This window comes from Aquarana catesbeiana, linkage group LG02 (assembly GCF_042186555.1).
Source record: "Aquarana catesbeiana isolate 2022-GZ linkage group LG02, ASM4218655v1, whole genome shotgun sequence".
Taxonomy (NCBI): domain Eukaryota; kingdom Metazoa; phylum Chordata; class Amphibia; order Anura; family Ranidae; genus Aquarana; species Aquarana catesbeiana.
This window is the reverse complement of record NC_133325.1, coordinates 311,597,292-311,619,677: the sequence shown is the minus strand read 5'-3', so window position 1 is coordinate 311,619,677 and position 22,386 is coordinate 311,597,292. Positions and strand designations below refer to the sequence as shown.

The 22,386-nt window shown below is 47.6% G+C and overlaps 1 protein-coding gene across 2 annotated transcripts in view; it reads left to right on the top strand.

Moving 5' to 3' along the window:
* LOC141127847 (lysozyme g-like) overlaps positions 1-22,386 on the top strand; it is a 77,542-nt gene that overhangs the window by 7,975 nt on the left and 47,181 nt on the right. Inside the window, exons 2-3 of one of the 2 annotated variants that reach the window (XM_073614681.1) lie at positions 6,805-6,827; positions 10,401-10,481. In XM_073614681.1, the coding sequence (XP_073470782.1) occupies positions 6,824-6,827; positions 10,401-10,481 (85 nt within the window). In that variant the 5' untranslated portion in view covers positions 6,805-6,823. Of the gene's footprint in view, positions 1-6,804; positions 6,828-7,615; positions 7,639-10,400; positions 10,482-22,386 lie in introns of both variants that reach the window. The other variant, XM_073614682.1, reaches the window with a different exon arrangement.

Below are 22,386 nucleotides of genomic sequence, written 5' to 3'. Positions count from 1 at the left end.
TAAGAATGGATGTCTAATAACCCTGAATTCTGTATACACTGAGTGCACACTGATATCTGTACACTGAGTGCCACTTGGTGTACAGATATGACAAATATCAGTGTCAGAGGTACTAGCATTCCATGTACAGAGATCAGTGTTGTATATTGGGAATAGCACTTAGTGAGTACTATTCCATTCCCTATGTACAACACTGACATCTGTACATGGAGTGCTACTCAGTGTACGGATGTCAGTGTTTTATATAGGGAATAGTACTCAGTGTACAGATATCCAGGAGCGGACTGCCAGCCTATCTTTTTCTTTATCTATCTGACTTGGGACTATGTGGCAAGGGAAAGCCTCTTCTATGCCTGAGCTGGGGGAGAAAACCCCGGGCCCCAGGCTAACCCCTGGGGCCACACAGCACTGCCCACTACCAACAGCAACTCTCTGACTGAGCACTGCACTCCACAGAAAGTGCCCCGCCACTGTGAGAACATACGTCCCACCCCTCTCTATCACCCCCCTTTCTCTCTCCTTCTTCCCTCTCTCTCAGCCCTCTCTACCACCCTCTCTCTCAACCCCCCTCCCTCTATCTCTCTCAGCCACCCTCTCTGTCAGCCCGCTCTCTCTCTCAGCCCCTCCCTTTCTCTCTCTCAACCACCTTCTCTCTCTCAGCCCGCTCTCTCTGTCCACCACCCTCTCTCTGAGCCCCTCTCTCTCTCAGCCCCCCATCCTTCTGTCAGTCACCCTCTCTCTGAGCCCCCTCTCGCTCTCTCTCTCAACCACACTCTTTCAGCCCCCCTTTCTCTCTCTCTCTCTCAACTATCCTCTCTCTCTCAGCCTGTCCTCTCTCTGTCTCAGCCCGCTCTCTCTTTCCACCACTCTCTCTCTGAGCCCCTCTCTCTCTCTCAGCCCCCATCTCTCTGTCAGTCGCCCCCCTCTCTAACCCCTCCTCTTCTCTCCGTGCCCCCCCCCCCCCACCTGTTTTAAGCAGAAACACTCCACATACTGACTCCTATCACCATGACCACATCAAATCACTGAAGTGGTCATGGTGGTGTAGCAGGGCCATCTTAAGAGTATTATAGGCCCCCGGGCAATACAGTGCACTGGGGCCCTGTCTACACAATCACGCACGAGAATAAAAATGCAAATTATCAATAAGGCTATATTTATTGGTACTTTCCAACAAAATCAGTGTTTAAGCATTAACACAATGTTTGGACAATATAACAGGAGTTTGATAGGCACAGTGGCAGCGTTTGATGGGCACAGTGGCTGCGTTTGATGGGCACAGTGGCAGCTTTTGAGGGGCACAGACAGTGCTGTGTTTGATGCACAACTTGAACGTACTTAAGTAGACAGTGTTAGACAAGTCAACTGCAGAGATAAAACGATAATTCTCCCGTTCTACAAGACTCTGGTCCGGCCGCACCTGGAGTATGCTGTCCAGTTCTGGGCACCAGTCCTCAGGAGGGACGTACTGGAAATGGAGCGAGTACAAAGAAGGGCAACAAAGCTAATAAAGGGGTCTGGAGGATCTTAGTTATGAGGAAAGGTTGCGAGCACTGAACTTATTCTCTCTGGAGAAGAGACGCTTGAGAGGGGATATGATTTTCAATTTACAAATACTGTACTGGTGACCCCACAATAGGGATAAAACTTTTTCGCAGAAGAGAGGTTTAATAAGACTCGTGGCCACTCATTACAATTAGAAGAAAAGAGGTTTAACCTTAAACTACGTAGAGGGGTTCTTTACTGTAAGAGCGGCAAGGATGTGGAATTCCCTTCCACAGGCGGTGGTCTCAGCGGGGAGCATTGATAGCTTCAAGAAACTATTAGATAATCACCTGAATGACCACAATATACAGGGATATGTAATGTAATACTGACACATAATCACACACATAGGTTGGACTTGATGGACTTGTGTCTTTTTTCAACCTCACCTACTATGTAACCTATATAAGTGTGTCACTCACAGTAGCAAGGCAGCGCCAGCTATCAAGGGCCATCTTTCTACTCCGCTCCCTCTCCACGCTATCTGAAGAACATGGCAGAGGTGGGTGGAGCTTGTTCACTAGCAGCTGGGGCGGCGCGCTATGAATGCTAGGGCGGCCGCGGCCTCTGACTGACGTCATTGGTTGCTAGCGAGACGCCGGGCGGCCGGCGATTCTAGCAAGTGAGCAACCAGTGAAGTCAGTCAACTTAAGCAGCAGATTGCATCACTGAGTATTGGCCCTGGATGGGGCCCTCCAGACAAGTGGGGCCCCCGGGCAACTGCACAACGTGCCCAGTGGAAAAAAAGGCCCTGGTGGTTAGCGTCCCTATAATTTCTCTCAGAAGAAGTAAACCTCTGTATACTGATTCCATTTCATTTGATCATCCTCTAGTTGTGTTAAATTGGTGTCTGTGTGTGTGTGCAGGGGCGGACTGACCATTCGGTCGATCGGACGCCGACCGAGGGCCCGCAGCCAGTAGGGGGCCCGGGAGACATGCTCGTCGGATCTAGGGGTATGCTGCTGGGCGTGCTGCGGTGGAGCCGTTCTGCCGACTGCCGCGGGGGGGGGGGGTGCGGGGGGATGAGGCGGGCATCTCCTCTTTCAGTTTGGGATGCAGTGAGGGGAGTGGGAGGCGGCGATCAGCAGCTCTATGGTGCTCGCAGCATCTCCCGGGGACTTGTATTTCTCCTCCAGATTGTAGAGTGGAAAGGGGAGGGGCCTCTGACCCGGGCAGCTACAAGTTTCACTCTCTGCTTGTACGCTGTTGCCGACTGCTGCCCGGGTCAGAGGCCCCTCCCCTATCCACTGTACAGAATCAGAAGGAGGACTACAAGCCCCAGTGAGATCCACAGGCACCATAGAACTGCTGATCGCCACCTCCCACCTCCCCCTTGGGTTGGAGGTGCACAGCCAGGTACAGGGGAACCTCTGGGGGGGTTAAGTCTGGGGACCCTGATGTATGGGGGGTTCTCTGGGGACCCTGATGTATGGGGGGGGCTCTCTGGGGACCCTGATGTATGGGGGGGCTCTCTGGGGACCCTGATGTATGGGGGCTCTCTGGAGACCCTGATGTATGGGGGGCTCTCTGGGGACCCTGATGTATGGGGGGCTCTCTGGGGACCCTGATGTATGGGGGCTCTCTGGAGACCCTGATGTATGGGGGGCTCTCTGGGGACCCTGATGTATGGGGGGGCTCTCTGGGGACCCTGATGTATGGGGGGGGCTCTCTGGGGACCCTGATGTACGGGGGGCTCTCTGGGGACCCTGATGTATGGGGGGGCTCTCTGGGGACCCTGATGTATGGGGGGGCTCTCTGGGGACCCTGATGTATGGGAGGCTCTCTGGGGACCCTGATTTATGGGGGGCTCTCTGGGGACCCTGATGTATGGGGGGGGCTCTCTGGGGACCCTGATGTATGGGGGGGCTCTCTGGGGACCCTGATGTATGGGGGGAGGCTCTCTGGGGACCCTGATGTAAGGAGGAGGCTCTCTGGGGACCCTAATGTAAGGACGAGGCTCTCTGGGGACCCTGATGTATGGGGGAAGGCTCTCTGGGGACCCTGATGTATGGGGGGAGGCTCTCAGGGGACCCTGATGTATGGGGGGCTCTCTGGGGACCCTGATGTAAGGACGAGGCTCTCTGGGGACCCTAATGTAAGGACGAGGCTCTCTGGGGACCCTGATGTAAGGAGGAGGCTCTCTGGGGACCCTGATGTTTGGGGGGGCTCTCTGGAGACCCTGATGTATGGGGGGGCTCTCTGGGGACCCTGATGTATGGGAGGGCTCTCTGGGGACCCTGATGTATGGGGGGGCTCTCTGGGGACCCAGATCTTTGGGGGGCTTTCTGGGGACCCAGATCTATGGGGGGCTTTCTGGGACCCTGATGTATAGGGGGGCTCTCTGGGGAGTTGACCCTGATGTATGTGGGGCTCTCTGGAGACCTTGATGTATGGGGGGGCTCTCTGGAGACCTTGATGTATGGGGGGGCTCTCTGGGGACCTTGATGTATGGGGGGGCTCTCTGGGGACCTTGATGTATGGGGGGGCTCTCTGGGGACCTTGATGTATGGGGGGGCTCTCTGGGGACCCTGATGTAAGGGGGGTTTCTCTGGGGACCCTGATGTAAGGAGGGGGCTCTCTGGGGACCTTTATGTAAGGAGGGGGCTCTCTGGGGACCTTGATGTAAGGAGGGGGCTCTCTGGGGACCCTGATGTAAGGAGGGGGCTCTCTGGGGACCCTGATGTAAGGAGGGGACTCTCTGGGAACCCTGATGTAAGGAGGAGGCTCTCTGGGGACCCTGATGTAAGGAGGAGGCTCTCTGGGGACCCTGATGTTTGGGGGGGCTCTCTGGAGACCCTGATGTATGGGGGGCTCTCTGGGGACCCTGATGTATGGGGGGGGCTCTCTGGGGACCCAGATCTATTGGGGGCTCTCTGGGGACCCAGATCTATGGGGGGCTCTCTGGGGACCCAGATCTACGGGGGGCTCTCTGGGACCCTGATGCATGGGGGGGGGCTCTCTGGGGAGTGGACCCTGATGTATGTGGGGCTCTCTGGAGACCTTGATGTAAGGGGGGCTCTCTGAAGACCTTGATGTAAGGGGGGCTCTCTGAAGACCTTGATGTAAGGGGGGCTCTCTGGGGACCCTGATGTATGGGGGGTTTCTCTGGGGACCCTGATGTAAGGAGGGGGCTCTCTGGGGACCTTGATGTAAGGAGGGGGCTCTCTGGGGACCCTGATGTAAGGAGGGGGCTCTCTGGGGACCCTGATGTAAGGAGGAGGCTCTCTGGGGACCCTGATGTAAGGATGAGGCTCTCTGGGGACCCTGATGTAAGGGGAGGCTCTCTGGGGACCCTGATGTAAGGAGGAGGCTCTCTGGGGACCCTGATGTAAGGGGAGGTTCTCTGGGGACCCTGATGTAAGGGGAGGCTCTCTGGGGACCCTGATGTAAGGGGAGGCTCTCTGGGGACCCTGATGTAAGGGGAGGCTCTCTGGGGACCCTGATGTAAGGGGAGGCTCTCTGGGGACCCTGATGTAAGGGGAGGCTCTCTGGGGACCCTGATGTAAGGGGAGGCTCTCTGGGGACCCTGATGTAAGGGGAGGCTCTCTGGGGACTTGTTTACATAGGCAGACCACAGTTCTGCCTCTGTTGGAAACGATCGTCGGGGCCTGGCGGACATGGGGTCCTCCGGACCCGCTGGTTAGCTCTCGGTGTGTCCAATCACAGCGCCAGCAGGTCAAACAGCATGCAGACCCGCAAGTGCAGAATCAAGTACCTGTACATGATTCTGCTCACAGGAGACGCAGCCCTGCAGTAAATGTATGTGGTTAAAGTGAGTTTATTTTTCTTTCATCTTTAAACATTTATTTTGAACATGAAGTAGAGAAATTCTGTGACCAATGCATGTAATGTAGCAGTGCAATATATACGTGGGGCTTTGTGAGGGTGTGGCTTGTGTGTGGGTGGGTGGGGACTAAGGGGGCCCCATGAGCCCCTATTGCCCGGGGGCCCCATGAGTTGTCAGTCCGCCCCTGTGTGTGTGTGTGTGTGTGGGGGGGGGGGGGGGCGCCACCTTCCTGAAATTAGTTTGCCACCTCCTTGAAATGAATTTTTGCAGGTTGGGATTTCTGCAAGTCAGTGTGAATGCAGCCTGAACACTTTATAAATACAGCGTGATGGCACCTGCACACTCCAACCTTTGAGGAAGCCCCATCTTGTAGGCTTGTATACTAGAACTTATGCCTGGTTGCTGTATGATCCTGTCACAAATCTCTATGCCACTCATTTTATGTGAGTACAATATTGCTGTATAGTTTAATAAAGCATTATACAGAGAGCACTATTATTTTTGTCTTTATGAGAGGATGAAGAGTGCATTATTGACCTAAAGAGGGAAACATCCTGCTGCTGTGATAAGGAACCCCTGGATCAACAGTAAGGTGTTATACATCTGGCGTGCTTAAGACCTCTTATAACAAAGGTTTTTGGAGGGGTTTGTTTGTCTGTGTAGAGACACGTGGTGCAAATAACAGAAGGAAAGTCAGGTGTCCCAGGCACTTTTATGTGACGATTCACTATTGCAGGACCTATTATTCACTGTTTATGGGCTTATTATGGCACACTTTAGCTGTTTGCTGAAGTTTGTTGCATGATTTATGCTTTGGGTAGTCTAATGCTGGCCATACACTAGCCGAAAAATCGTTTGAAAATCTGTCATTTGGACCATTCATTTGTATTTCGTCCAGTTAATGGGCACAAATAGAAAAATCAGTTTTAAATTTTTAGAGCCGAAAAATCAAAGGAACAGGTTGGAAAATTCTGCCGAATGAATGATAAATTGAAAGGTTAATGTGTTTCTTGCCCAAACTGTTCGCACTGGGCATATGTGACAAAACAATCGAAAAACTGATTCATTTATGTCCATTGAATGATTTATCGCTCTCACGACCGAATGTTCATTATTCGAAAATGAGCTTGAACGATTTTTCCCATAGTGTATGGCCAGCATTACTTATAGCGCTGCCTTGAATAACTGTTTAGAATTATCCTTTAAAACGGAGCAAGTGCTGCTTGCTTCAAGATTTTCCAAAAATGTGTGGTGTGAAGTATGGCAAAAAAAAAAGATAAAATATTTTAATATGAGTAGATTAAATAACATATTAATCAGCAGTGGTGAGCATACAGTTATAAAAAAAAAAAGTGTGTATTTTATTAGATTACATTCTCTATATAATTACAATTTTATAAACTTTCTAAAATGACAAAACTACAATTGTTGTTAACTGATTTTAATGATAACATTATGTTTTCTGTTACTAGGAAAATTTGAAAAGCCATCATGTGTGAGTATTCAATCGTCACTATCAAAATGTTATCTTTGGTGGAGACTATAGAAAGCTGATGTTATATCAAAGCAGTGGTGCCAAACTGGCAATGGACAACACATACAACACTCTATATTTAATGGTTTTATACTTTTGCCATTTTGGTGTTTTGTGGAATGCTTTTGTGTTCATATTATTATGTACCACTATTGCTATTATGTACAATGTTAATGTCTCTTATTGATTGTAACAGCGATTATCATAAATTGCATGTTATATCTTTATGAACCAATTAAATTTTCCCCTTTTTGCACCAATTTTACTTTTTTGCTATCATGCTCTTCATGTAAAGTCCCACCCTCGTTGCTCTCCCCACTTTTACTTTTTCTGTTAGGGCCCTTTCACACTGGGGTGGTTTGCAGGCCCTATTGCGCTAATAATAGCGCCTGAAAACCGAACCGAAAGTGCCGCTGCTTTGTCTGCAGTGTGAAAGCCCCGAGGGCTTTCACACTGGAGCGGAGTGTTGGCAGGATGGGAAAAAAAGTCCTGCTAGCAGCATCTTTGGAGCAGGGAAGGAGCGGTGTATACACCACTCCTTCCCCGTTCCTGCCCATTGAAATCAATGGGACAGCGCGGCTATACCGCCGGCAAAGTGCCTCTGCAGAGGCTCTTTGCGGTGGTTTTTAACCCTTTCTCGGTCGCTAGCAGGGGGTAAAACCGTCCCGCTAGCGGCTGAATATCGACAGTAAAGCGCCGCTTACAATAGCGGCGCTTTACCGCCGCCCCCGTGAAAGGGGCCTTACTAGGAAAATTTGAAAAGCCATCATGTGTGAGTATTCAATCATCACTATCAAAATGTTATCTTTGGTGGAGACTATAGAAAGCTGATGTTATACCAAAGCAGTGGTGTCAAACTGGCAATGGACAACACATACAAATAAGAACATGCTTTCCTAAAACTAGTTAGGCTGTCAGAATGTGATATCCCTAACAAGATGATTATTCTAATTATTTTGTGGCTATTTTAAATAACTAAAGGCTTGCAGTTTGGTTTTATCAGAAAATCCATTAACATCCTGTTAAATAGGTAGTTGATTAGCGTTGAGTGTCCCAACTAGACATTTGTGGATGTGCTTCAATTGTATGACAATTTGTAATGGACAACTGTTGAAGTCAATTTATAATGACAGATTTATTCAATAAGTAGGAGAATAAAAATGCAAATTATCAATAAGGCTATATTTATTGGTACTTCCAACAAAATCAGTGTTTAAGCATTAACACAATGTTTGGACAATATAACAGGAGTTTGATAGGCACAGTGGCAGCGTTTGATGGGCACAGTGGCAGCTTTTGAGGGGCACAGACAGTGGCTGTGTTTGATGCACAACTTGAACGTACTTAAGTAGACAGTGTTGGACTTACTTGAGGCCGCCAGCCTGGTGCAGTACAGTGCTAATAAAGCAAACAGAATTGAAGTCAATTTATAATGACAGATTTATTCAATAAGTAGGAGTAAAAACTATCAGTGAGGTGACAGGTGCAGTAATCCAACAATCAGTCAGTTTAGGCCTCGTTTACATATGGCTTAGTAGGAACGTCGGTTCCTGCTAGCGATTTGAAAAGCGAGATTCACACGAGTTTTCGCATGTTCTGTTTGTTCACTTGAATGGGCTGCCCTTGCATGTTTGTCGTACCAACAAAGCTCAGGGACCAAATTTTTGGATTCAGGATGGATGGCACCCAAAACGTTTGTTGTCCATTTTTCTGCGATTTGGAATCGCAGGGAGAATTGCGTCTGTTCTGCTTGTGACTCCTTATGGCCAAGTGTGACCGGGGTGTTAAAGATATTTTCACTGTTGCAGCCAAATTCCAGCAAGAAAAATTCTGCATCGCTCTGTTTGTTTTTAGAGGGGCAGGGAAGCTGTGTTTGCCATAATTAACTCTGTCTGTACTCTGCAGGTAGATATCATCTTATCAATTGTACTAGATTTGAACACTGTCTGGTTTAACAAACAGTGTAAAGCCCCGTACATGGGCAGAATGTCGGGAGACATTTGCCGGTACAAAAAATACCAACATTCTGCCAGTGTGTATGTTGGTCTGTCTGGCAGAAGCTGGCCATTTGGATGGCTTCTGTCAGACATGCATGCTGGAAAACCAGCAGCCAACCGACTCCAGCTCAGCGCTCTCAGCCAATGGCAGGGAGCGCTGATCAGAGTGTACGATCGGTGGGGGGAGTTACAATCACCGATGTCCCTCTGTGGCTTTCAATAAAGCAGCTGACAGCTGCTTCTCCTTCTCCCCCCCCCCCCCCCCCCATGGTTTTCAGTTGCTTTATTGAAAGCCACACAGGGAGATCTGTGATTGTAACTCCCCCCACCGCCACACCGATCGTCCCTGACTGTCCTCCGTATCCTCCTCCGGTACCCCTCTGTGTGCTCCGTGTGCTCCTCTGGTCCTCCTCCATGTGCTCATCCCTGTGCTCTTCTGGCCCCCCCTGTCCCAGATCTTTCAGGATGGAAAGCAGAGGAATGAGCCGGTAAATATGTCATTTCCAGGCTCCTTTCTTTTCTGAATGGACAGAGTCACTGACTCTGTCCATTCATAACTGAGCATCGTAAACTGTGCTTACAATGCTTCAGTTATGAATGGAGAGGAGCCGCTGTCTCCTCTCCGTTCATCTTTAGTGCAGCTGAGGCTGTAGAGAAAGGGACTGGGGAATCTGTGTCCTCAGTCCCTTTCCTTGTCTCAAAAGGGAGATGTCAGGGGTCAGTCTAGACCCCTGACATCTCACCAAAGCCCCCCAACAGGGTTGATTAAGAAAAAAAGGAAACAATAAATAAATGAAAGTAATAAATATTTAAAAGTAAAATTGTAAAAACACCAAAAAAGAAACTAAAAAAACAATGACACCACAGGCTCCTACTTGGCTCCTACTGCTGTCAGTTAAATCCTGTGAAGAGGGATCTGGGGGTGTGGATGAGCTGCACAACAGCCCGGCTCAGGAGTGTTCCCGCCCGGGTGCCCCCTCAGTGCACGACTTGCTGAGGGGGCACCCACAGAAAGCAGGAGCAGACAGCATCTGCATTTTTGGGGACTGAAAAAAGAGGAGATAAGCCACTGTTCTGCAATATCCTTGCACAAAGCAGGTAAGTATAACATGTTTTCTATTTTAATTATAAAAAATAAATAAATAAATAAAATATTACTTTAATCCCTTCTCACCAATCAACCCCCCAGCACAATGTCACATGGATACATTTATAAATGCCCCCTCATTAAAGCCACTTTGTGAAGCACTCAATCCCCTCACTGTGTTGTGTCACTGACAGCTCCTGCCCCCACTGATGATTGGAAACCAAAGTGATTCCTAATATATGATTACTCTCAGCTATGACAGTGATCACATGCAGGCTGGAGCCCTCAACATGCAGACGAATACTGCCACCCTCAGGCCACAGTGTCATATGTCTAGGAGAGAGAGAGGGGGAAGATAGGCATTCGTCTACCTGAAAAAGCTTTCTGAATGTGCATAGTTATCTGCCTGGATCAAAATACTTTTTTTCAACTGTAACATGTCTTTCACAGCCCAATATGGTAATCTCAACGATATTCCTACTACTGGTGCCTCACCTGAAACCGGCGGTCAAGATGGGGAAAATATTTCAGGTGAGTCCCATCACATTCTGTACTTTAATGCATATGGTTAAATAAATTCAACTTGATTCAACTCCCGCACTGTATTTTCTGTGCACATGTACATACTTGCACAAAACTAATAATGTATATCCAAAACACTTTGGCCCCTTTCACGCGGACGGGCCAATCGGGTCGGACCACCCATTACCCTCTATAGAGCAGTGTCCGTTGACACCCGCTGACATCCGATCCTATCCGCTAGAAACAGACTGTTGGGAAACAGTTCCCCATCCGTCTATTGGATCGGATGACAGTCAGAGGGAAACGGACCGGCGGTCCATTTCCATCTGATCGCCTATAGAGGAAAGCGTCTGTGTCCGTGTCCGCTCTGCATCAGCGGACATGGACCTGTCATCTGCCCGCTCAACTGAGAAATCCCTCGCTGAGCAGGCGGATCCGCTGGCAGACTCTGCCAGTGTGAAAGGGGCCTTATAGTTTCTAATAGAGGTTTGTCCTGGTGAGCATTGTTAATTGGATAGAAACTGATGTGAAATACAAATTTTTACAGTAGTCACCAAAACAGGAGGTGAGGGAAATTTTTTTTTCTCAAATAAGGGGAAATCTTGTAGTGGGGACAAGTGTTTTATAAAAGTGTGATTAATTTTCTTCCTTTCTTGCTAAAATGAGAAGAGAGCAGGTTCAGATTTATAAAAGTAAATTCTTTGGTCATTAGACTGTGTTACCTTTAAACTTACCTGTTCTAGTGACAGCGTCTCCACAAAGAGGCCTCCCCAGCCCACTCACACTTACCTTGCCCAGTGCATGTGGCCGCATTCCCTGTAACAGTGCTCATGTCTAGTAGCCAATCAGTAGGACTGAGTAGTGTTGCTCAGTACATTATTTCTTTGCATAGTTAATAACAAGGGATTTTAGTGCCAGTAGGGATGAGCTCGATGTTCGGGTCGAACATAAGTTCAACTCGAACATCGGGTGTTCACCCGTTCGCCGAACAGTGAACATTATGGAACGTTTGCGGGAAATTCGAGCACCATGGAACGCCCCACAATGCACTGCGAGATCGCAGTGCATTGCTGTATGATGATTGGCCAAAGCATGCACCTGAGCTGCATGCTTTGGCCAATCCCAGCTCCCTCTGCTAAGAGAGTCATAATTGGCCAAAGGCAGGGTGCCTATATATATATATATATATATATATATATATATATATATATATATATATATATATATTCTGCATCCAGTGTAGCCTATATCTACAGTGCATTCCGTGGTGTACTATTTCTAATAATACTTCAGGCAGTGTATTAAAAAAAAAAAAAAAAATATATATATATATATATATTCTATTTCTACAGTGCATTCCGTGGTGTACTGTTTCTACTATACTTCTGGTGGTGTACACGGTACACAATACAGTGCAGCAGTAGGGCAGTTGCTACTACTTTTCTGGTGGTGTACGCGGTACACAATACAGTGCAGCCGTAGTGCAGTTGATACTACTTTTCTGGTGGTGTACACGGTACACAATACAGTGCAGCCGTGGTGCAGTTGCTACTACTTTTCTGGTGGTGTACACAGTACACAATACAGTGCAGCCTTAGTACAGTTGCTACTACTTTTCTGGTGCTGTACACAGTACACAATACAGTGCAGCTATAGTGCAGTTGCTACTATACTTCTGGTGGTGTACACAGTACACAATACAGTGCAGCCGTAGTGCAGTTGCTACTACTTTTCTGGTGGTGTACACAGTACATAATACAGTGCATCCATAGTGCAGCTGCTACTACTTTTCTGGTGGTGTAGACAATACAGTGTAGTGTGGTGTTGCAAAACACTATATATATATATATATATATATATATATATATATATATATATTACATACACTCTGCATCCAGTGTAGTCTATATCTACAGTGCATTCTATTTCTACAGTACATTCCGTGGTGTACTGTTTCTACTACACTTCTGGTGGTGTACACGGTACACAATACAGTGCAGCAGTAGTGCAGTTGCTACTACTTTTCTGGTGGTGTACGCAGTACACAATACAGTGCAGCCGTAGTGCAGTTGCTACTACTTTTCTGGTGGTGTACACAGTACACAATACAGTGCAGCCTTAGTACAGTTGCTACTACTTTTCTGGTGGTGTACACAGTACACAATACAGTGCAGCCATAGTGCAGTTGCTACTACTTTTCTAGTGGTGTACACAGTACACAATACAGTGTAGTGTGGTGTTGCAAAACAAAACATACATCATGCCCAAAAGGCCACCAAGGAGAGGCAGACGCTCATAGGCCAATAAAAGAGGGCAAGCGGGCTCTGTGTCTACAGTCAACAGTGCTGGTCATGGACATGGTGCATCCTCTGCAGGTGGCTGTGGGGCAGGCTTGTACATGCAGAAGAGTTTGTGGAGTGGATAACAAAGCCGTGCTCATCCTCTGTCACCCATGCTCAGAGTAGTTTGCCTTCCAATACAGCTGCCAAAGCAGCCTATTCCACCGGCTCCTTGTCCACAGTCACTCCTTCCATAGCCCCACCATCATGTACGGAGGAGTCCCCCGAACTATCGACCACGGTGTCGGGTACATGCTGACGGTGGATGCGCAGCGATTTGAAGGCTCCGTAGTTGGTTCCCAGGTTGAGGAAGGGAGTCACGTGAGCCTAGAGAGAGGGGGTGCCCAAGAAGGACAAGAAACTGGCAGTCATGTTCCCCCAGCTGCAGCATACTGCCAAGTTTGCTCCAGTGACGAGGAAGGAGGGGATGATGAGGTCACTGACTCTACTTGTGTGCCTGATGGAAGAGAGGAGGAGGCACAACTCCAACAAGACAGGATGTCCTCTAGGGGGCAGCTTAAGAGCAGCCACCCTACTGCATCACATCGCAGAGCTCAGCAGGTGCAGAACGCTGCTGACTCCCTGCTGATTTTGAAAAGTTTCTTGGTGTGGGCCTTTTTTTGACACATGTACATGTGCTGTTTGCAACCTATGTCTGAAGCGGATCAAGCGTGGCCAGAACAGTAGCCGCTGGGCACCACATGCTTGACCAGACATATGATGACCTCCCATGCAGTCCGTTGGCAATAACACTTGAAAGACCCACATCAAAGAAAAAGGTGGACTTCTCCTTGCTTCTCATCTGGGATCTCCAACCCCACTATACCTCCAGTCCTCTCAAAAACCTGCACTGAGAGGAATGAAGGTATAGGTGTCCCAAGTACTTGCAGCCAATCTGTTATCAGTACACCACCATCTGATTTTAGCAGGCAAATTTCCCTTCCCAGTTGCTAAACCGTAAAAAGATTCGGTCCCAGCCATCCACATGCTCAGCGTCTGAATGCTAGCTTGGCCAAATTGCTAGCACTGCAACTGCTGCCTTTTCAGCTGGTAGACTCTGCCCCCTTTTTGTGGAATGTGCTGTACTTCAGTGGAAGGTTCCAAAACACCATTTCTTTTCACTGAAGGCCATTCCGCTCTCTACCAGCATGTGTAAGGCAATGTTTTGGCGTCATTGGACAGGGCGGTCAGCAGTAAGGTGCATATTACCGCTGACTCATGGTCTAGCAGGCATGGGCAGGGACGTTACCTTTCCTTCACTGAGCACTGGGTAACTCTGCTGGCAGCTGGGAAGGATGCAAGACAGGGTTCAGTATTGTTGGAGCTTGTTCCTGCCACCACGCCTCCAAAATGCTAGTGGTGATTCTGCCACAGCTCTCTCCTCCACCCCCTCCTCTTCTTCCTTCATGGTCTCTTCTGCAGATTTGTCCTCTGAACCAGCGATGCTCCGTAAGTGTTTAAGGGGCTACGCAAGCACTCAGACAAAAAGATACCATGCGGTGCTTGAGTGGTCTGCTTAGGGGACAGGAGCCACACTGGGGCAGAGATTCTGTCAGCTCTGCAGGGGCAGGCTCAGAGGTGGTTGATGCCACGCCAGCTTCAGCCAGGAATGGTTGTATGTGACAATGGCACCAACCTTCTCTCTGCCCTCTGACAGGGACACTTGACCCATGTTCCATGTTTGGCACACGTCCTGAATTTGGTGGTGCAGCAGTTCTTGAGCAGTTACCCAGGCTTACAGGATCTCCAGGCCAGAAAAGTCTGTGGTCATTTCCGCCGGTCATACAATGCCAGTGCTCAGTTGGCTGACATTCAAAGGGAATGCAACCTGCCCACCAACCACCTCATTTGTGACATGCCCACCAGGTGGAACTCAACGTTGGCAATGCTGCAGTGGCTGCACATGCAGCAGAGGGCCACCAATGAGTACCTGTTTGATATGGCACCAGGACAGGGTCAGGGGATCTTGGCTTCTTTTCGCCACGCCAGTGGCTACTGATCAAGGATGCATGCACTGTCCTGTCACCATTTGAGGAGGCCACGAGGATGGTGAGCAGCGACAATGCATGCATTAGTGATACTGTCCCTCTTGTCTTCCTGTTGGATCACACGCTTCGTGGAATAATGGACAGGGCACTTGAGTCAGAACAGCGGGAGGAAGAGGAGCACTTCCTTACCTCTCAATGCCCCTTTATCCAGATAGTATTCCTGCGGGCCCGCCAAACACAGGAAGAGGAGGAGGAGGATTGTGTCAGCATGGACGTGGAGGATAACACTAAGCAGCAGTCTTCAAGGGATGGTTTTCAGTCCCCAGAAACCCAAGGAGTTGTACGTGGCTGGGAGGAGAAGGTTACGGATCATGTGATCCTTAGTGACCCAGAGGACTCAGAATCGAATGCCTCTGCAAACTTACGCTGCCTGGCCTCCCTGATTCTGAAAAGCCTGCGAAAGGACCCTAGGATTCGTGGTATCAAGGAGAGGGATCATTACTTGCTGGCAACCCTTTTTGATCCACGTTACAAGGGTAAGGTTGCAGAACTCATCCTGCCTGAGCAGAGGAAGCAGAGGATGAAACATCTTCAGAAGGCCTCAAAGAAAGGTTTGTGCAATGAATTTTCAGACCCTGGGAGGTTACAATTTCCTGGTGCTGGACAACGTGTTGCTGAGGCTTTATTCAGTCAGAGGAAGAGCGGTGGAGAAGGTGGCCAGCTGACCGATGCCTTTAGACAATTTTTCAGTCCTCAGCGCCAAGGTCTGATCCGTTCAAACAACCATCGTCAGCGTCTGCATTACATGGTGCAGGAATATCTAGGGGCAAGAGCAGACTTGGAGACCTTTCCAACAGAGCATCCACTGGGTTACTGGGTCTTGAGGATGGACCACTGGCCAGAACTTGCTCAATATGCAATTGAGCTACTGACCTGTCCTGCATCCAGTGTTCTTTCTGAACGCACATTCAGTGCTGCTGGAGGGTTTGTAACGGATCATAGAGTGCGCCTGTCCACAGACTCCATTGATAGGCTCACATTCATAAAAATGAATCAGTCTTGGATCAGCAGCAGCTATCAAGCACCTGATGCTGATGTAACCGATTGATTTTTCTATGGCTGTGGGATCCCTTGAAGAATGCCTATGCTGAGTGACTACCCTATTCCTCCTCAATCTTAAATGATGCTAGCTTCCAAAAATATTTTTGGTTTAGGGCACCACCACCACTGCCTAAGGCCCAATTTTTTTTTGGATCTAATATTTCACAGCAGGGCCTGTTCCTGCACCCAACAAGAGTATCTGTGAGGGGTTGCAGTGTTGTGGCACCACCACCAAAGGCCCAATTTTTTTGCCCCTGTTTAACAGGGGCACGTAATTACAGTTTTTGATCTAATATTTCACAGCAGGGCCTGTTTCTGCGCCCAACAAAAGTATCTGTGAGGGGTTACAGTGTTGTGGCACCACCACCACCAAAGGCCCAATTTTTCCGCCCCGTTTAACAGGGCCACGTAATTACAATTTTTGATCTAATATTTCACAGCAGGGCCCGTACCTGCGCCCACCAAGAGTAACTGTGAGGGCTTACAGTGTTGTGGCACCACCACCACCACCACCACCAAAGACCCAATTTTTCTGCCCCTGTTTAACAGGGGCATGTAATTAAAATTTTTGATATAGTATTTCACAGCAGGGCCTGTTCCTGCGCTCACCAAGAGTTATGCCCTGTACACACGGTCGGACATTGATCGGACAATCCGACAACAAAATCCATGAATTTTTTTCCGACGCATGTTGGCTCAAATTTGTCTTGCATACACACGGTCGCACAAAGTTGTCAGAAAATCCAATCGTTCTAAACGCGGTGACGTAACACACTTACATCGGGACTATACACGGGGCAGTAGCCAATAGCTTTCGTCTCTTAATTTATTCTGAGCATGCGTGGCACTTTGCGCGTCGGATTTGTGTACACATGATCGGAATTTTGGACAAAGGATTTTGTTGTCGGAAAATTTTATAGCAAGCTCTCAAACTTTGTGTGTTGGAAATTCTGATGGAAAATGTGTGATGGAGCCTACACACGGTCGGAATTTCCGACAACAAGGTCCTATCACACATTTTCCGTCGGAAAATCCGACCGTGTGTACAGGGCATAACTGTGAGGGCTTACAGTGTTCTGGTACCACCAACACCTAAGGCACAATTTTCTGCAGAGTATATAGGGCAGGCCGTATAGTATATATATTTCTGTTCAGAGTATATAGTGCCTGGGGGCCCCCACACCATTTTATTTTTTAAATTTGGGTGCGGGTTCCCCTTAATATCCATAACAGACACAAAAGGCCTGGTAATGGTCTGGTGGGGGGGACCCATGCCGTTTTTCTCAATGATTGTCATCTATATTGCCAGGACCCGACAATATATTATAGCCAAAAGTAGTTTAAAATGACTTTTTTTACTTTAGAAATGTAATTTTGCTGTGGTATTGTTCTAAACACGGAAAAACTGCGCCACTTTACAGGCATACTATAATCACCCCCAGGCACGATATTTAAAGGAATATTTCATTTTTTATTGTTTCACTGTAAGCATTATTAAAATCACTGCTCACGAAAAAACGGCGGTTTTTAAAACTTTTTTTTGCATTGATACATGTCCCCTGGGGCAGGACTCGGGTCCCCAAACACTTTTTATGGCAATAACTTGCATATAAGCCTTTAAAGTTAGAACTTGTTTTTTCACGTTCGTGTCCCATAGACTTTAACGGTGTTCGCGTGTTCGAACAAATTTTGCATGTTCGCATGTTCTGCTGTGAACCGAACCGGGGGGTGTTCGGCACATCCCTAAGTGCCAGCTGCGATGGCGGAAGGAGCAATGAAGGAGTGATGACAAGGTTAAAATGGGGGAGCCTTTTTCAACTTTTCAACTGGGGTGCCTTGAGGTTTCTTCAGTGGGTGCCTTGGCAAAATGTCTAAAAATTGCCCCAAAAAGCCAGCAGAAGGATGAAGCCTACCTTTTAGTTACACAAAGCCACAGGTTTTCATTGTGCACAATTACAACCTTCTAGCCACCAGAAAAGAAACACTGGAATACTAGTCAGTACCAGTGTTCAAAAAAAGTGTATTGGATTTGGAAGAATAAATCACCTCTAACATTGGGTGTCCTACGTGTGTGGATGTTAATGTATTATGTAAAACAAGACTGTGCATAATTGTAGAGGTGTCTTGAGATTTTCCATAATTATAAAGAGTGCCTTGACTAAAAAAGGTTGAGAAACACTGGTATAGGGCCAGAGGGAAGCAAGGTGACAGTGGGGTTAATTTTCTAAAGGAATAAAGCATGTTCACTTTGAAAATTTGATTTCCACCTAGCTTAGTGCTGGTGTTAGTCATTTGATTTTTAGCTAGCTTGGCACTGTGCTGATTCCAATCATCAAATCCTGTTCAAAGCAAAAATCATTTTTATTTTCCTTGCATAGGACTGAGTATTTTCAAAGTGAGTTTTTCCTTGGCTTCACACCATTCAGCTAATTTGCAAACACACTCTATAGTAAATCAAGCTGAGTGTAACAAAGGACTTTTTTTTTACTGCAGTGATGGATAAATATATAGTCATGTTCGGTGTATGGGAAAACAAAAATCATCTAACTAGAACCTTCGAATCTCATTTTATTGACCATCAGCAGCAACTTTCTGCTAATATGTTTATAATTGGTCTAAGTCTCAGTCATAGCAGAACCACTATAATTAAAGCCCATACCATCTGAAATGCAGCAGCAGAAATATTTTTACTCCTTTAATGCAAATGATGGATTTTAACTAGTTCACCAATTTCAAAGAGTCAACAGGTCAAAACAAGCTTATGGCCGAAGTAGCATCTGTGGGCTTGTTTTTATTTTTGGGCCCCTGGCTTTAATATAAGTGTGATCTTGGTGGCCGCGGAGCCATTGATGGCTGGTCCCCCCTGGACCATGCGTCCGGCCCCCTAATCTACATGTGGGGTGGCGGACACATAGATTCCAATGGCAATTCTTTTTTTTAGAAGCAGGTGATTAGAGCCTGAGGCTCTCATAGGCTTCAAAAAAGGGTGGGCTCGGGGGCACAAAATATTCGCTGTTGTCTACCCGATTCTCCTCCTGACCAATCAGGAAGCAGCTCCTGAGACCCCATTGGCCAGGGAGTCCTAGGACTCCCAATCGAGTCTCAGGACACTCCCTGTTCAGCCCGGAGGAGAACAGAGAGCAGAAAGGTGCCGGCCCTTCATTCCCCCTGCCTCCTGTGGTTAGTCTGTGCCGCCACCTGGGCGATCACCGCCTTCCCCCATCTGCTATTCGTCTCCTGTGGGGGGGGGTGTTTGCAATGATCGCCGCCTTCCCACCAGCCGTTCGTCTGCCGCCAGGGAGTGTTTGCGGTGATCGACTCCCGTGTGTGGGGGGGGTTTGCTTGCGGCGTTGCTGGCCCTGACATATTTAGAGCACCAGCCACCACTGTGCGGAGCCATCCGAGCACTTTACGTTTTACTTTTACATGCCTGGCATGTGCTACCTCCAAGAAGCTGTGGAGGCATTTAATGCATCATGGAGGCTTGCCACATTTAGTATTTATTTACTTTACATGAACCTCCATCTTTCATTTAAAAAAAAAAAAGGGGGGGGGATTAAATTTTGTGTGCGCTAAAATTGATTTTAGTGTATTTTTCCTGAAAATAAAGGTTTGACGGACAGTTTCGCAAATATCGTGCATACAAAAATTGCATCTTTTGTAGTCTACAGGGCCTCTGATTGAGAAAATATAGATGTTCTTTTATGGTAAAAAATGTGTGGAGCGACATGCACTGGCACAGAGAAACACCAGATGAGGTGTTTTGTGCACTGTAGATTACTCATGGAAATATTTTCTTTTGTACGACCACATTCACAGTCAGATTAATAAAAAGTTATGGGATTATTTATTAGAGAAACTTTATACCTTTCATATCTTTGTTACTGTAATAGGTATAGAGACTTAAACAGGCACATATTACAATGGGCTCCAAACCAGGAAATGACCCTATGCCGCTGGATAACATTTCAGCCCTTAGGCCCCTTTCACACTGGGGCGGTTTGCAGGCGTTATTGCACTAAAAATACCGCCTGCAAACCGCCCCAAAACAGCCTCCGCTGTTTGTTCAGTGTGAAAGCCCGAGGGCTTTCACACTGAAGCGGTGCGCTGGCAGGAGAAAAAAAAAATCTCCTGTCAGCCGCATCTTTGGAGCAGTGAAGGAGCGGTGTATTCACCGCTCCTAAACCGCTCCTGCCCATTGAAATCAATGGGACAGCGCGGCTATGCCGCGGCAATACCGCGGCTATAGCCGCGCTATACGAGTGGATTTAACCCTTTTTCGTCCGCCAGCGGGGGGTTAAAACCGCACCGCTAGCGGCCGATTACGGCTGTAAAACAGCTCTAAAAATAGCGCTGTTTTACCGCCGACGCCCCCTACCGCCCCAGTGTTAAAGGGGCCTTAATATGGATGACCACTTGTCTCGCATGGATGATCTCTGGAGTGATTCCCCCACATCAGTGTGGCTTCATCCCTAGCAATCAGCTGACGAATAACACTAGGAGACTCAAATATTATCGACCATGCTAAGACCACAAACGTTGGCCTTTTGTTGAGCTTGGATATAGCCAAGGCCTTTGATAATGTTAAATGGGAATACCTACTGGGTATGCTCCTTGATTTTGGGATTTCTGGCCTTTCTTGACTTCTTTAACCCTTTTTTGCCTCTGATGTATGGCATACATTGGCATTAGCAGGGCTTTAACTCATGCTACAGCAGCCAGGAATGTGTGTAAATCTGACAGGCCTGATTCCTTCCACGTACCCCTGTGCATTTGTCCACCCTGCGCATATTCCCGCCATTTATACCAGCCTCCACGGCACTCCCAACTGCGGAGCCATGACTGACATGGCAGGTGCTACCAGGTAAAGGGAAGAGACCAGCGAACCTCTGTTCACTGATGTCCTCTAACTATTAAGAACTCATAAGCAAAGTGTATTACATCAATTCTGGGTTCAGTTGTCACTTTCCCCCAGCTGCCACAGCCAGAGAAGAAGTTAATGGAGCGCAATCTGTGCTCCATTAGCTTCAATGTGGGCAGGTGAGACATCAGGGGTTAAAAGACCCCTGATGTCTCATTAGGGAGAACCTGTCACAACCATTCTGAATTAAATAGGGGACTTTTGGTCCCCTGCATGATAAATAAATAAAATTTTAATGAAACACAACACACAAGCATTTAACCCCCCCCCCACACACACACACACACACACACACACACACACACAGACCCACACACACACACACACACAAAAAAGTGTTGAGCCCCACCCCCACCTACATACACATTTGAATGTAAACACGTGTTGGGGCACCTACTTAGGAAAACATCAATTGCAATACACATGTTGCATACCGTCATACACGCCGGAGTGAAAACGAATTCTAGGCCCATTACTTCAGGTTAACTCTAAGCTGATGACCCGTAGGGTCATTGATTGACATGTTGGGTATCTATTTATTCTCTGCAACCTCACCTTTTTTTATTAATCAGCAGAGAAACAAAAAGGGGGGGTCTCCGGCGCTCCGCAGCATGTGATGTCTAAGGTAAATAGTACAATGGTAGCTATAATAGCACATTAACATAAGGCAGGTAAATTCTAGAATGAGGAGGTAGCCATCCTCAGAGGGTGTCCATTACCTCTGTTAATAATCAATGTTGAAAAAAGGAGGGGTGTGGAGGCGCCAACTGTGGTAGCTTGTTTATGCAAAAATGAAAGTTAGTGTAACAATTACACTTACTGGTTCGCAGGGTGGAGGTGTTTCTTTGAGATGGGGAGTGTCCTGGGATGTGCTGTTATCTTGTTTCCGGCTCGGATTTCATTCCTTCAGGCGTCTGGGTGTGGAGTCTGTAAACAGGCTGAACCGCTGCATCCAGTGCATCGAAAGCTCCACGCTGACTGGAGCGCGGAAGCGGAAATGACGTCACTGATGCATGGCAAACGTCCAGGCTGGTGTTGGGGATGATACAGGGATAGTACAGGCTACACGCTCGGGGCTCACAGGAAAACTTAAAAGGAAAAATACGGAAAGTATAAAGATTTTCAACTTATCCACCCATATATTATCTATGGAAGAGACCTCACTCTTGAGCAAAGGTCTCACCTTTGCACCTACCATCCGCCCAAACCCATTCATGCTATTCAAAGACCTTAATAAATTTATACGAGACTTGACAGTGAAAAGATTCTACAATATCCAATCCTCTCTGAAACCCCCACCCTCGCAAGAACCCATTGAAACCATTAACCATGATGTCCTCCCAATAGATACCGACACAGATTCCTCCATCATCTTGGACCCAGATGAACTCCATACAGAATATCCCTTTGCAGATATGGAATTGTACACTCAACACTACCAAACATCCCCTCAGATTCAACATACAAAATTCAAACCCAAGTCCATCTTCAACATAAAGAGTACATAAAAGTACATAAAAGTACATAAAAAAGGCCCCTATCTACAGGCATTCTATCAAGTCATG